We start from the raw sequence: 16040 nt of genomic DNA, 5'->3' as shown, positions 1-16040 counted from the left end.
GATTGGATTGTGGTCTGGGCTTAAGGTGGGGAGGGGCATAAACCAGTGTGCTTGGGGTCTGACTGGGAAAGCAGAAGAAGCAGAAAAGATTTCATGCCCATCTGCTTCCCCCTCAGCAAATTTTACAAAAGAAAGCACCCCCTTTGCAGTCCTGGAGGGTTTTTTTTCATGTTTTAGCCCGTGCTGAATTGTTTTATGCTGCAGCCATAAACCTCTGACAGAGAGGATGCAGGGATGGGGCTGACCCAGGTTTAACTGTGGCCTGGCCACTGTAAAGCTAGGGTTATGAGGCTCACTTCTGGTGCCAAGGCCGTTTAACAAGTATGAATGCACATAATTTCTTCCAGCCTTGCCTCAGAATAGAGGAGCTGATTCTGGGGTGGGGCCGCCTACACCCCAGACAATGTGGTTCCTATTACAGCTCTCCCGCCTTGCCTTGCATAGGGCCTTGCTGAGGTCCCCTCTGTGCCCAGACATACTCCTTTCATCTTACTCCCCAGCTTTGCATCTTAGGTAAAGCTTCAGAGAGTTCCTTTATCCCAGCAGACAAGGTGATGGGTGAGTGGGTGTTCTCTACAAAAAAAGGGCTGTCTCACCTGTTTTAAAGAACCCTTTCCTGAACTCTAGTCTCTCTCCAACCCACGCACAACCTCTACTCGTATCTGAACAGTCTCCACCCTAGAGGAAATTTGAGACGATACAAAACATCCCTATGTTCTTTTCCTAGATCGCCCTGGCTAAAATACTGCTGTGTTGCAGTATTTATCCGTAGTTTTTTGAAAGCAAGTTGCAGGCTTCTGTGCATTTCCTATTAACACACAGCCTAGAATCAGGATGCTCCGCAGCCTCAGTACCACAATACGGCTAAGTAAGTGAGCCACATTCCTGCAATGTTCTACCATATCTAAAGAATCCCATATTCTTCCTTACAGCTTAAAAGTAGTAAGATCTGATCAAAATGTGAGTGAAATCTGGTTGTATTTTGTTGTTTTCTCTTCATCTTAGAGGTGCCTCACAGCTAGCCAAATACCCACAATTCCTCTTTTTCATGGCATCAGCTTTCTAAACAGTCCTGCGTCTTGCTTTGTAGCCTGCCCAGCACTGTGGAAGGGCTGATGTGTTCTCACACTAGCTTTACATTTGGCATCTTTCTTGAGCCCATGTGTGGTGTGATTGGCTATGGATTCTGCGTCCTGTCCTTTCATTTGTTTTCTCTTGTCTTTCTCACTTCTTGTCCCGTTCTTTCTGAGCTGGATGGGCCCTGGGCCTTGCCTATGCTAGGCAAGCACTCATAACCCAGAACCCCTGAGCTCCTTTATGGCCTTACCCCCAGCCAACTCCACCTTCGAGCTCTGTTGGGCACTGGATCCTTGCTAGAATTAGTTCCATACATGGCTCTGTCCTCCCTTTTTAATTAGAAAGCTGCCAGCAACACAAGACCAGCTCTGAGAGCCGATCATCTAAACTGCCTCCACTCTCCCTCTGTTTTCCGCCCTTCTAGGAGATCAGCCTCCTCTGTGCCCTGAAAATACCCAGTCGTGGTCTCCAGCAGCCAGGCAGATGCTAAGGTCAAGAGGTATTTTCACATTTGCCTTTTCCCCATCTTCTTAAGTTTCTCCTTAACTGGACTTAAAAACTTAACAATTTAACATATTAGAGGGTAATGTGTATGTCTGCTTTCTTGACCCCTTAGTGGTGTTGGACATTGGTGCTCAGGTCTCTCTCAGAGGGTGAGATCTAGCTCAATATCTGGCACTCTATAAATACCCCAGATATCTTTGTAGAATGAACGAGCAAATGAGTGAGTAGGTGAATGAGTAAATGAACAAACATGTCAGGGGAAAGTCCAGACTGAGCAGGCTAAGTTTGGGTCTCAGCTCCCAATCTTCATACAGAGGGTAAATTTAATCAATAGTTTTCCAATTCTGAAAAAAAAAAAAACCCTAATATTCAAAATGTTCATCAAATAGGATCTTATTCAGATGCTGATGAAGGAGAAGTTGGGAGGGCTGCTGTAACTGAGGTAGCTAGTAAGGCCAGTAGGGTCAAGAACTCATTTCACTGGGGAAGTGGTTCAGTGGTTCAGGGAAGCAGGAAGGGGTGGACTCGGGAGGGCCTTGGCTGCCAGGAGAAAAGGTAGAGCTGGAATCTGCATCAAAAAGAGCAGCTAGAGTCTAGTGTGGGCTGGCTGGGTGTGGGCCCTGCGCAGAATGGGCGGAGGCACATTATCCCACTACCCTAGCATCCTTTGTCACTGCAGTACTCTTTGATGCATTATCCCAAGGCTTCTCCTGCTGAGTTGGGAGCACCTCTAGCTGGTGAGCCAAGCTGATGGGAAGCAGAAGGGACAGAGGCCTCCTGTGCTGGGAGGGACTTGGGGCCAGGCCTCTGAGTGATCAGATGACCTGGGAAGCCAGGCCATTGTCCAGGCCTTAAGGGGCCCCTGCCCCCTTGCCATTAACTCACCTCAGGATAAAGGCCATCACCAGCTCAGACAAATAAGCAGCTCAGCCAGACCTCATGCATCATCTTGTCACCCACATAGGGGCCCAATAGGGGCGTCTTAGGGCAGAGTGCACTGAAGTGCAACTCAGCAACTTCCATTCAGTGGGTTTCTGATCAGGGCCTGGGGTTTGGTGCCAAAATGCACAAGCAGCTTTGCCCTCCAGGCGAAGGGGCTAGAAAAGAAACCTCTGATCTGCTTTTGGAGCTTCCCCAAGATCCTGTGGCTTTGGGGTAGGGGTGGGGGTGGGGGCCTGTCAAGAAAGGAGAACAAAGGCTGTTAGATGACCAAAGAAGGGACCCAATGGGGCAGGAAGAGACTGGGTGGAAAGGCCAGGTGCACTGGGCCAGTGTTGCACCTGCTGTCTGAGTGATCCTGAGATCTTAAGTGTGTTCCCCAGTCTTAGCCCACTACACTAGAAACAAGAACAACTGCGGACAAAATTCCCTTCTCAAACTTGACACCAGCTGGGTATTTTGGTACTATTCACATAGGATGCTAACGTTAGGGAAAGGAGGAGACTGTGATTGGTCATTCCCTAATCACAGCTGGCAGAGCAATCCGGCCATACTGCAAGTCTCCTGCTTGAAAGATTCTGATCTCCTGGCCGACTCAATGTGGGGCAGGGGTGGGGGTGGGGGAGAGAAGGCAAAGCACCTAGGATGACCCCTATGCCCCAAAGGGCTTGGTAATGGCACGCACTTTTCTGCCACACAATCTCAATGTGCCATCAAGCCCTGCTTGGTTCCCGGAATATCGCCCTCACTCAGTGGGCTCTGATATGAGTTGGGGACAGGGTAGCACACACCCCAGCCTCTAGTGGGCACTGCCTACTCCATCCCTACAGGAAACCCCAGGACTGCCCAAGAGAAGGAAGAAGGTGGAGTGGATGTGGGCCTTGATCGTGGACCTTCACACTAGGTTTTACCCCACAGAAATGAAGAGAGCCCTGCCTCCCGTCAAGGATTCCAGTGGAGCCCAGTGTCTCTTTCACATAGCCGCTCATGGAGGAAACTATCCAGACCCAGCATGAAGCTGGGAGTATCTGGCTACGTATAGGCAGCTGACGTGCCACGTACCGAAGTCAGGCCAACCACCGGTGAGAATGTAAATGGTACAGGGATCCTCCCAGTTTGCACAGAACCTCCATGGCTCTGTCCCTGTGAGCCCCTTTGTCCTCACAGATGCCTGCCTGCTTCAGGATGGAGCTGATGAGGTTTGAGTCCATCTCCCAGAGGCTGGGGATGAGCCGATGGATGGCTCTTCTTCATGAGTCTGAACACATAGTTGGTACTTGATCATGACTTGCTGGGTTGAATTCTTTCTGAGGGGTGAACAGGCCTCTTTCTTTCCATATTAGTCAAACCAGATCCTCCCCGGTCTCACTTTAAAATGGGGAAGTGTACAGAAGCTTTCCTCTGGGCATTTGTGAGAAATCCGCCGCAGGTCCTGTTGCTAGGTGCGGGGGATGCTTGTCTTAAACAGGTAAGCATTGGACAGAGGGCCTGGGCTGGCTTTTACTAAGGGAGTGAGGCCTTGAGATAGCAAAATTGGGACTGGGAAGGATCTCAGTGGTCAGAAGGCTGAGAAGGAGGCAGCAAGCTAGAGAGGATGTTATGGCAATGGTTCAGGGCAAGGATATACTAAGAAGCATTGTGAACGGAGAGAGTAGAGTTTGTAAAATTAGCAAACAGGTGGGTCTCATCTCAGCTTTCACTTTTTTACAGGATGACAGCAGACAGGTCATCAAACTTCACTTAAGTTTTTCACCTTGAAAATAACCCCTCTTTGTTTCTAATAAATAAAAGAGGTGACTAAGGGGACAGCGGTAGGCATCGAGCACACTGGAACTCTGGCCTATTCTGCCTTTGACATAGCCCCAGGCTGCTGTCCTCAGTCCCCTTTCACAGATGGCATGGGGTGAGACAGGAGAACTCCTGAAGTCACAGGTAGTGGGAGTAGAAACTTGTTTTCATCAGGTGTGTTTCTCAGAGAACTTTCTCTGGGGCATTGAAAGAGAAGGTTCTGGAAGTATAAATATACTTATTATTATCATGAGCTGTTGCTATAGCTTTCCAGGGTTATTTATAGAAACATGATCTACCAGGAGAGAGGGAAGGGGGCATAAATGAATTACCAGCCAGTTTCCTCTTCTTTCAACTCCACAGGGAAGGCCGATGGCCAGAAGGAAAAGGCATCAGGATGCTGAACCGGGGGACCAGGAGCAGTGTAGAAACTCTGGCTAGGAATTCAGCAGCGGCCATGTTTTTAAGACCCCTGTGCTATATTTGCTTAGCAGCTGCCTCGGGCTCCATCACTCTCTCCCTCCCTCCCTGAAATCTTTCAGGGTGGTGGTAGTGGTGCTGCTGCTGCTGGTGATGCTGGTGCTGGTAGAGTGCCAGCTGAGGACTCCTGGGCAGAGTTATTAACTGCTGTGGTTCTTCTAAGCCAGAAGGGGAAGGAGTGAAAGGATTTGCCTTCTTTCCGGGATATCTGGACTCTTCTGTGCTACAGAAGGGCAAGAAGGAAACCTGCTTTCACTGGGCATTGCTAATAGAGAAAGCACTTTGTCTTCTCATTTGCACAGCAATCTTGGGAAGCTAATAAATCTGACAAAAGGAGAGATAGGACAAGAAGAGGTTGAACTGATCCCATGTGACCACCCATCACATCAGGGATCCATGCACCCTCTTCTTGACCCATCTTTACCCTGGTTCCATATTGTGCCATTTCTGGTTCTTCTGGCCTTTCTGGCCTTGCAAAGCAAAGGTTTTTTTTTTTTTTTTTTTTTTTTTTTTTTTTTTTTTTTTTTAGGTTGCTGAATCTCAAACACCTACATAAATAATGGCAGTTCAGAGGAAGCCACATGGTTTCCTGGTCCACACTGAGAGCCATTAACCAGTAATGGGGGATCCAGCTGAGCTCAAAGCACCCAGCTCAGACCTGATGACAGGGGAAGAGGGCCAGAGACAGAGGGGGAGGGCGGGAACAGATGGCCTGCAAAGACCAAGCTGAGGATAGGGAAGACTCCTGGGTGTGGGGAGCGGCCAGAGACATTTATTCTCAAGGTGGGAAGGCTGTGAAGATGGCATTAAATGCGGAGACAGCGGTCTAGAAAAGGCTGCAGCGCTGCGTCTCCTGTGGATGGCCTTCAGTGTCTGCTGAGAACACCCATTAAGTATTTCTCCCATGGGGAGGGCTTCCTTCTTCAATCCTTTACATGACGCAGAGGAAACCTCAGCTGGGCACCCAGTGTGTGTTTTAACATTCAGCACTTGCCAATGTCCCTGTTTAACAAAGAGAGCCAAGGCTCTGCCCCACAGCCTTGAGCAGGCATGTTCTCACCAGAACATGATAACCTGCTTTCATTGTATTTATTTTTACAGTTAGCTTCTATTTATGGCCAATCATACACTTGCCATATGGCAAGGGAATTGTGGTCCCAGTCCACAATTCTCTCTTAAAACAAGGAAATTCAGTTAAATCCAAAAAGTCTGGGGAAAGAGGCAGTTTAAAAGAACATAAATAATGGTGTAGGTGAGCATGATCTGAGGGGTCCACACTGTGACCTGGACACAGAGACAAGGCCTGGAAAACATTGATTCAGTCCAGGTCCCTCACTGTCCAGAACCAAAGACTCCTGTTGGGTGACACAGAAGGCCAGAGACAGGCTGACGGGGTCACTCGGGTATCCTCATTTGCAGCCCCCTCACTAGTGGAACCCCATGCCAGCTTCAGGTCTGGGCAGTGCCATCAGCTGAGGTTTGTAACTGGACACTAAGCTTTGTTGACTGCCATGTGCTTCACAGACAGGACTGACTGGTGTACAAGCCAATCCCAAATGGCCGCAAAGCTGCCTCTGCACACCTTACCTCCAGCACGCAGTGCTTGCCTAGCCCCAAGCTCAGCCATCCTTGAGGGTCCGTGCATCTAAGACTGGAGCTGCTTGCATGTGAGTGAGTGGGCTTTAGGAAAGCAGTTTGCCTGAATGGTAGTTAAGCTAACTTCCTCAGGCTCCTTGGTCTCCTTCCAGGCTCCTCTTCAACAGCCTGGGCACCCTGGTGTCAGGAGGTACTTTCTGATGTGGTCTGCTGTAAATGAGAACTCTGGAGAGCCAGCCACTCACATACCAACGGGAACACAAAGCCGGCTGTTTCCAGATGGGAAAAGTCAGGACACACACGGCTGACATGCCTCCTCATGGGGTGGCCTTGGGGTCCTGAGATCCAACCAAGCCACACACTAAACCTGGTATTTTGGTACTTTTTAATACAACTGCATTTGGGGAAATGAGTGGAAAAGGGGTGCCAGAGGCTGCATTCTAGTCACGTGAGTGACTAATTAGAGGGCCCTGGCTTTCCCTGGACATTGGGCTATATTAATTCAAAGTGTGACTTGTTTATTTTGTAGGGTCAAGGAGGAGTCTTACCTTCTAAAAAGCCAGAGTGGCAATTAGATTATAGTCACCAGAGCTTGCCTGAGGTAATGCATGAAAAAGGGCTTTGTAAACTACATAAAATAGAAATGACCCTGTTGAGGGTATCCCTGCCACCCCCAATTAGGGGCCATAATAGTTTGTTCCTGATGGGAGGCACAGGTCTAGTTAAGGGAGCGCCTGGCGAGGACAAAGAGCACAGGCACGGGGGCCACACTGAATCCTGACTGCACCAGGCCCAGTTTCTATCTCTGTGAGTCTGCATGGTTGTGCCCATGGGCTCAGTGCACTGGTCCTGGGATGGCTGTGTGTCCTATGCAAGTGTGAAGGGAGAAGTAAGGACATTAACTGACTTTTCAGTGTAGTTGTGATTTTTTTCAAGTTAGAAATCAGGCATAGCCAAAGTTGGCCTCCACAAACTCGAAATTGGGCCAGGAAATGGAGTCACGGGCAGAGGTGGTATCTGTTCTAAAGACAGTAAAGACATTGTTTGCAGAGAGACAGTTCAGCTGCTAAAATGCTTGTAAAATGCTTGTCTTGGTGGGGTGAGGACCTGAGTTTGATTTCTGGCACCCAGATAAAAAGCCAACTGTTGTGGTAGACACTTAAAATCACAGTGCCAGGGAGGTAGAGACAGGAAGACCTCTGGTGCTGGATAGCTAGCAAGACACACCGAAGTGGTCAGTTCCAGACCACAGGAAGATGGCAATATTGCTAAAGATGACACCTAAGGCTGTCTTTGACATATATGTGCATATGCACACACATGTCCATACACTTAAACAATAATAACAACTTTGAAGCTGGGCATGAATATGGGCATGGGTAGACATGTGTGCAATCATAGAACTTGGGATGTTAGCTTAGGAGGATCACAGATTCAAAGCCAACCTGGACTATTGACACACCAAGGCCATGTCTCAAAACAAACAAACAAACAAACAAACAAACCAGACCAAACCAAACCAAGCCAAAACAAGCCAAACCAAACCACACCAGCCAGCCAGCCAACTGACTAACCAACCAACCAATCAACCTTGTTTGGTTGCCAAAATGTGTCTTGAACCTATATGAGGCCAGGAGTCAGTCAGTCAGTCAGTCAGTCTGTCTGTCTGTCTTCCTTTCTTCCCACTAGTATAAATTACTTGTATGCTTTACTGAAGACATGGTGATGTACTTCGTGACAGGACGAGTTTCAGGACAAGTACACACAGTATTCTCTATTTACTCTGTGAGATCTGAGGAGAAAGGAGTCTGCCAGGCATGTGGTCCCAAGGGTTCATTTATTTAATAAGATCTTTCTTCTTATAACACTCTTCACCTTCATCTCTCTGAAAAACACCCACCAACACTTAACATGTCTCTGGGGATGAATGAAGAAAGGCAGGAATCAGTTTGTCTGCCGAGTAGGGAGAAAGGAGCTGGAACTGACTTCCCCACACATCTTGTGTCATGAGAATGGATTTACCAACAAGTGTCTTTTGATGTTAAGAAGAGTTGAGAGAAGCAGAGGACAGAATTGGCAGAGAACTTTCCACACCCAACAGACTTTCACTCCAGGAACGTGTCAAACAGGCAGACCCAAGGCCCATGGCTGCCACGGGTTCCATGGACTTCATAGCGGTAGAAGAAAGACAATTGGGCTAGGCATGTCTCTCTATCGTTAGAAGCAGGCTTCATTTTGCCTTCTGATTTCACAAGCTGACTTAAAAGGACCTAGCAGACTCCCCTGGGAACTCTGCATTGGTTCTAAATTAAGTTGGATTTTTTTTTTTTTAAAGAAAACACTTTTTGGAAGGAGGTTGCCTACATAGCAGTGTTTCCCATTTAGAAAGAAAAAATAAACACTTCTCTGCTGGATTGGAAGTCAAAACAAAAATACTCCCAGCTGCCTAAGACCTAAGCAAGTCAATGAAAATGCCAAACAACCTTGCTGCTGGCCAGTGAAGCATTTTCTAAGGCCAGGCAGGAAGGGCCTGGAGCCTGGGGAAAGCCAAGGACACATGGAGGGTTTGCTTTTGGGGATCGGCAACAAAATTTTATGTTGCAAATATCTGGCCCGATTCATCTATGAAACCCTTGAAGTCCCCATAAAAATATACCATAAAGATTCCATGCTATGTCTCAGGCAGGCTTAGAGTTCAAATCTGACCTTATCATCAGAGGTCCCATGAAGCCGAGGAAGGAAAGTGGCTTACCTCTCTGGGACCATGTTACTTCTGGTCCCAGAGACTGGAATAGCTCATAGGATAGATAAGAGGAGTCAATAACTCCCTAAGATAACAGAGGCTCCCTGGTGCTGGGTGCTTCATAAATGCTCACCAGCAATAGGAATCAAACAATCTGGAGTTCTTTAAAATAATAAAAAAATTCTAGCCCAGTTCTGGCAGGAGTTCTTTTACCCCAGTCTTACTCTGATACAGAAAGACCTGAATCTGGCATCAGAAATAAGGCAGAAGATAGAGAGGCCCTGGAGGCAAGCATGCTTTGGTGTTGAGTCTTTGTCTTCCAGTGGGACCATGGTTACATCACTGCCTTCATCTCTGGGCCTCAGTTTCCCCCAAAGTGAAATGTAAATAACTGAAGCCCAGAGACAATAATGCATATAAAAGGAGATGTGTGCATACAGAAGGCGCTCCTTAGATGCATGCTTTCTCAAGCCTCTCCTACCCTTCCCTGGCTTCAGGAAGCTCTCCATAGCTCTTTATTGCTATCTCAGGGCTCTTCATTTCCTGACCCTGTTAAGCCCCACCCCTAGGTTTCCAAAGCTGTCTGGCTTCGGAATTTAGATTAGCTCAGTTGATGAAACACTGTTGATTCTGGACGTTTCTATGGGGTTAGGACAGGCATCTACTTAATCCTAACCACTTCCTGAGCTCCTGGACTGTGCCCAGTTGATCTTTTCCTATTCACATGGGTGACTTCTGTACGAGTGCCCCGGGGAGGATTAGGATTGTGATGACAGAAAGAGCGACTTATCCTCTCTCCTTTTCCATGGGGACAATGAGCTGTGCAGAGATGCCCCACACTTCTTTCTGCGCTTTACATGGGGATTTCTGCAGGGCAGCTCTGAGGACTCCAAGACCCTGGTCCCAGCACTCGCTGGAGCTGACACAGCTGCTGGTAGAGACTCCAGGGGGGAACAGCTAGAAAGGCAGCCTGGTCCCTGAGAAAACAGGTTCCAAGGGGCCAACTCCCTCCCACTACCTCCGGAAACCACTGGGAAGTGAGAAACCTCGGTGCTGTCACCCTCCAGTAGCCCATATCATGTACAGTACAGTGGGAATGAAGTCTCAGGTGAGCTGCCCTTTGGGGATTTAGCATTTGACCTGCCTCCGGTGGCCTCAGGCCTCAGCTCAGTAGCAGAAGGGAATGTGTGGAGGTAGTACCTAGCATCTTCGTTATCTGCTGATCCTGCCCAGGGCCTCTCAGGCTAGTCATGCATTCTCCTTCTGACTTTCATCCTTAGTACCCAGCTTTGCTATTTTAAAACTATCACAACTATGACAGGTTGTTCTTACCTCATGATGGAGCAACTGGGTGGGAATGGGGACCCTTCCTGAGATCGTACATTGGGGAGCTAGCTCTGCAGCTTGCTCACTGGGTTATTTGTTCACTTATTAATGAATGAAGAATAAATGAATACTGAATAAAGAGCATTTGTAAGACCATGGGTCAAACTGCTGAACGTGGTTGTTTCTGGAATACAGATTGCGTGAAAGCATCACCTTTCACTTTCCTAGATCATCTGGGGTATAAATAAGTATCCTTACCTCTATAATTACCAAAAGCAATTCAGGTAATTTCATTAAAATATATTCACACTCCCCTCTAAAATCAAACAAAGCTTTACAAACATTTACAGGAGCCACAATGTGGTAACCTACTTATTGTCACTTGCACCAACAGGATATTCCCATGTGGGACTTTAGGGACAGAAAGATGATGGAGCACAGCAATAGACTCTCATGGCACCTACCCCAGAAAAACCACCAAGCAGAACACAGACTCTCTTTTCCCGCAAAGGCCACATTTACTAATGATGGTTAGAGAGACACTCTCAGAGAGAGGCCCTGGGGTAGGAATCCATAGTACGCGGAGGCCCCTGGGAAACAGGAGCACAGAGGAGCTGAATTGAGCAAACAGCTGTAGGCCAAAGGCCTCCTGTGGTCCCTGCACATCAACAAAGTAACTGTGCCTCAGCTTGCCTCAGAGCATGTGACAAAACCGCTGCTATGGGTCAGTTAGTAGCAAAGGGATAGATTAAGGACTTTCATCCCTTCTTTTTCCTGTAAGGCTTATTTATCCCAAAATAAATGCAGAACTTTATTAGTTATCTTCATAGATAACTATATTTGTTCTATATATGTGCACTATTATATATATATATATATGTATAGATACATACACTCATATGTATGTATATGCAATTTTATACCTGTAATTTTTATTCCTCAACAAGCTCATGTCATGACTGGCAGAGGCATGATCAGTGGTACCATATGACATTAATAAAACCAGAATACCTTAGAAACTTCTCTATCACTGGCAAGATGGCCTGAAGTGAGACAGTGATTTGCCAAGGATTGATATCCAGTGACCCACAGAGCTGGAACTCATGTCTTTCACCCCTACTTCAGGGTTCCTGCTTCTGTCCTCTTAAGGATGCTCTGATTCAGAGAAAGCCCCCCCGAACACAGTGCCGTGGGGTGGATGGGGGTTCCATCACAAAGTATGCAGGGCCTGTGTGCTCATGCTCTGTTCAGCCTCTGGAGAAGCCCTGGTAATGTTCTCTATGAAGCCTTTCACACTGTTCCAGGTCAATGCCTATTTTGTGTCAAGGTTCCTAGGTATAAAGGAGTGGAAGCAGGCTCCCCAATTCCTACCCAGGATTCTATGTCCATGGGTACCCTTTTTCCAGAATAGTCCTGGTATCAGAGTCTGCTCCACCTGACCCATTCTTTCTCACCCAGCTGGCATCTCTAAGAGGCATTTCCAGCTCCCTCAGGCAGTAGGGAGACTTCCTCTCAATCACCCTGTCACTCAGCACACTAGGCTCCTTTCTTATCACCTTTAGCTTTCTCCCTCTGTTCCTGAGAAAAGAGAGGGCCTCCGGTGTTTCTCTCAGCATACCGAGTGCTCCACTATGCTCGGAGAGCTTTCACAGAGACACCCTGTGTGTGTCCGCAACAGGGAAGTGGCAGCTGCTGAGGTAAGCACTAACATTTCCCGGACTCCCATCCCAGACCCTGTGATGCTGCTCACTATGACCTGGCTAGCACATTGCCTGCTTTTACATTTGAACAAACTTGGGGAGTCAGTGTGATTTGTCCAAAGCCCCCAGCCACAGGGCTTTGACTGGGTGCAGAACTGTGTGGCTCCACACACACACATTGCCTCATGCTTCTCTCCATCTCTGCTCCTTTCCCAGAATATGGCCTAGAATGCAGTTTCATAAGGCACTTGTAAGATTTACTTTATTTTAAATTATGTGTGTATGTATTTATACCTGTGCACGTGTACAGATAGATGCCTGCAGAGGCCAGCAGCATTAGATCTTCCTGGAGCTAGACTTACAGGTAGTTGGGAGTCATCTGACATGGGTGTTGGGAACTGAACTCAGAACCTTTGGAAGAACAGTATACACTCTTAATCACTGAGCCACCTCTCTAGCCCATACAGGCATTCATAAATAAATGCTTGCCAAATCAATATACACCGCCCCGTGGTATTTGCTGGAAAAGTCTGCTTCTATTAGAGTTGGAAAACTTTGGTTCCGTTATTGTAATCCCAAGCCCTCTCACCCACAGTCTTATATCCACCCATAGCAACTTGAATCCCCTGCAGGAATATCTTCGTGGAGAAATGCGCTGGCTGCTGCTGGGTGGGCAGGTGGGTATATCGGGCCAAATGTAACAGTGTAGGATCTGGGTGGTGCTCTTTTGCTACACCCTTTTCTTGAAGGAAGTTGAGGAAAGTGGAGAAAAGGAACGATCCATGCTGAAAGCCAACAGTTCTGCTTGCGGTCAGACTCAGCTCTATAGCTGCCTGCAGCTTCAGGCTAGGGAACTTTGAAAAACAGCCTTGGGATTCAGGCAACATCCTTTTTTTTTTCCCCCAGTTTTTCTGATTGTTAATGAGGGGCACTGTAATACTGCTCTCTTGATAACTTTGTAGGGAGAATCTAATGAAGCAACAGGTGACTATGGCTGGTGCGGTTGCTTTGCACACAGCGGCAAGCCAATCAGTGCAACTTGTCCTCCACCCTCCAGTTTGGGTCTTTGTCTCTGCCTGGTGTTTGTCTCCTGCTGTCTGGGATCCTCTGTTTCGTGCACCTGTCACGGGATAAAGCCTTCTCCGTGGGGCAGAGACAGGCGCTACCTACCCCAAGTCCACTGAACGACCCAGGTCCCTGCCTGCCCACAAGCCCACCATGCACCAAGCCACTCCACCCACCCCTGCTAGCTGCAAGCGGTCGGGAGCAGGCATAGCCCGCGAGAAGAAAGAAAAGCAACAAACTATTAAAAGTTAGCAAAAGAGAGAAGCACTTACCGTTTGCTGCGACCCCCAGGCTGGCGGAGCCACTTTTAACTAAGAATGAATTAGGGACAAACTCTTCCTCAGAGTCTGAGTCCGGGGTTGGCTGGGCCACACCGTTGCCTAGCAACCGCCTCTGGCTTTCATTGGCCGGAGGGGAGGGGGGCGGGGAGGGGGACTGCTCAATAGGGGTTGATGAAGCAGATGAACAATGCAAGGGAGCACCTGCGGGCCACAAAGACAAACACAGACAGAAAAAAAAAATAATGAAAATCGATTTCGAACACACGGGGAAGGGGAGGCAACAAAATAAAACACGCATCAACAACGGGGGAGGGGGCTCTGAACGCTACGATGTGGCCCACACAAGGGCTATCCCTGTGCAGAGAAAGTTGGCAAGCGCTCCTTCTGAAGAGCAGGGACAGCTCACAAAAGTGGGCCTAGCAAGAAGCACCTCAGAAACAGCAGGAGGGTCTTCGTTGTTTAGCCTTTCTTTAACAGAGGCCGGAAAGCCTGGGGTTGTCTTCTGCTGACTGAGCCTTTTTACAGAGCAAGCGGCTGCCCTCTATAAGCCACAGTGGCCTCTCTGGTAAAATGAGCAGCCAGGGTTGGGTGAAGGCCGAGCCCTTGCGACCCAGCCATTCTGTGATGTCACTGAACTGAAATGATGTTCTTATTAGTGAGATTTGAATCCAACTTGCCTGCAATAAGTCCTGGGCCTCATAAAAAAGGTAGTGAGAGCTGGAAAAAATGATCTAAGGCTCTCCCCCACCTTTAGTAGCTTAGAACTTCAGCATACCAATGTTTTAGCTCTCTGAGGATCTAACATTTTACGATTCTTAAATTCTGACATTCTTTGCAAACTTCTTGAAATCAAGAGTTTTAGCGGTCTTACTCCTTTACCCAAATATCGTAACGTAATGCCAGGCTCACAGAAAGCACAGAAGAGATATTTGTTGCATATATTAATGCTAGAGATCTGACATACTGGGAACCTTATATTCTGGTAGTTGAAATGATAACATTCTGTCATATCAGGACACTGGCATTTTATGAGTTCCAAAAGGCAGAGACCCTGACTCTGAGTTTCTATGATACAGAACTACTTACTATATAGTTCTAAGGTTACAGCTTTTGACAGTTTTATGAGCAAATGCCCAACTCTTCAGAAGGAAGGGACAGCTTGGGAACATTCACAGTCTTGTCTGTGGAGGACTTTTCCACACATGCAGAACATCGAGTACAAGAGTGGACATAAGCACAGACACATACAAGTGTACAGTACAACACAGGCATTGCCCATCAGCAAGGGCTGTCACTGTCTTACACCTTGACCGGCAGAATATGTGGCAACCCTATGTTGCCAGCTCTGCAAAGGGCTGGAACCTCAGGAAACATAGCCCATCCCAGATCAGAACGTTTAGCAGGATCCTAAGAGGCACTTCTGATGGGGGGCCGGGGGGGGGGGGAGCACGCATACCAGAAGCTCCCATGGTTCACAGCCACCAAATCCAGCTGTATTTTACAGCTCCCATCATGTTAATGTCAACCTCTGACCCTTACTGAAAGCCAATGCTTTATAGAATTGCTTTGTGTCATCCGGCTGGTTCATTTCAGAGCTTTGTCAAGGACAATGCAGGAAGTGGGATCGGTGACCAAGGTACATTTTTGGGGTGGCTTTTTGATCTGGGTCTTGATTTCTTCACCCCAGAACTTTGGGCCATGATTCAACTGTCCAAACCAGTACTCCCGATTCACCATGAGAGCCTTCCCCGACATACTTAGCAGCCTGCCACGCACACTCATCTACTCCAGTCACATCCATAATATCGGGGATAAAATCCTGATAAAGGATAAGAGGCAATAAGACTTCAAAAGGAGTTCTGTGCCTCCTGGATTTCAGACAGTCGCTGGTATCCCCTAACTCAGATTAGTCTTTTCAATCATCAACCCGGCCTCATAATTAGGCATAAAGCTACCCCAAGTAATGATTTGTAAATGGTTAAGATTGGGCATTGTCTCCTGGCAGACACAATGTTTCCAACTATCCTAGTTTAATGTTTTAAGTACTAGAGAGTAATTGAAAGGTTTCTCACACTCTAAGATATTAGCTGAAAGTGTTAGGTCGGGATTCCCCTCTGCTTGCCTCCAGCAAGAACCAGAGAATTAGCATAAGAATACCTCAACAGGGAGGGCTCCACCCCTCTTCATCCTGTTTCGTACCTAGCTACCAGACCCTGCTGACCTTGGTGTGTGGGGGTCGCTTGCCTACGTGACTTCAGTCTAGCACTAGGACTGGGAGAAGAAGGACTTGGTCTCACATGCAGGACTAGCACTAGAACTTAGATGGGCTAGGACTCAGACTCATGTATCTCTCGCAGTCCCCCGGGCCCAGAACACTTGGGCCCGGGGGATGCAGCACCAGTTCAGAGGAGATAGCTGCTGTTTTAGACCCAGTATGTTTCAGATAGCCTCAGATGAACCTCAACTGTTGAGTTGCCAGATTTTTCATTTCTCTTTTACAATGATTGTAAAAGCCTCATGTCATTTTTAAAGAAATACACT

The 16040-nt window shown here is 47.7% G+C and overlaps 1 protein-coding gene across 17 annotated transcripts in view; it reads right to left on the bottom strand.

The window, feature by feature from the left end:
* Tenm4 (teneurin transmembrane protein 4) overlaps positions 1-16040 on the bottom strand; it is a 702050-nt gene that overhangs the window by 254082 nt on the left and 431928 nt on the right. For 16 of the 17 annotated variants that reach the window (XM_031387401.1, XM_031387403.1, XM_031387408.1 and 13 more), the window contains one exon: positions 13491-13700. The exons of the other annotated variant lie outside the window; for it this stretch is intronic. In XM_031387401.1, coding sequence (XP_031243261.1) covers positions 13491-13700 — 210 coding nt within the window. The remainder of the gene's footprint in view (positions 1-13490; positions 13701-16040) is intronic. 17 annotated transcript variants of the gene reach the window in all.

Source organism: Mastomys coucha, unplaced genomic scaffold, assembly GCF_008632895.1.
Source record: "Mastomys coucha isolate ucsf_1 unplaced genomic scaffold, UCSF_Mcou_1 pScaffold21, whole genome shotgun sequence".
Lineage (NCBI taxonomy): Eukaryota > Metazoa > Chordata > Mammalia > Rodentia > Muridae > Mastomys > Mastomys coucha.
This window is presented reverse-complemented; position numbering and strand designations above follow the sequence as displayed.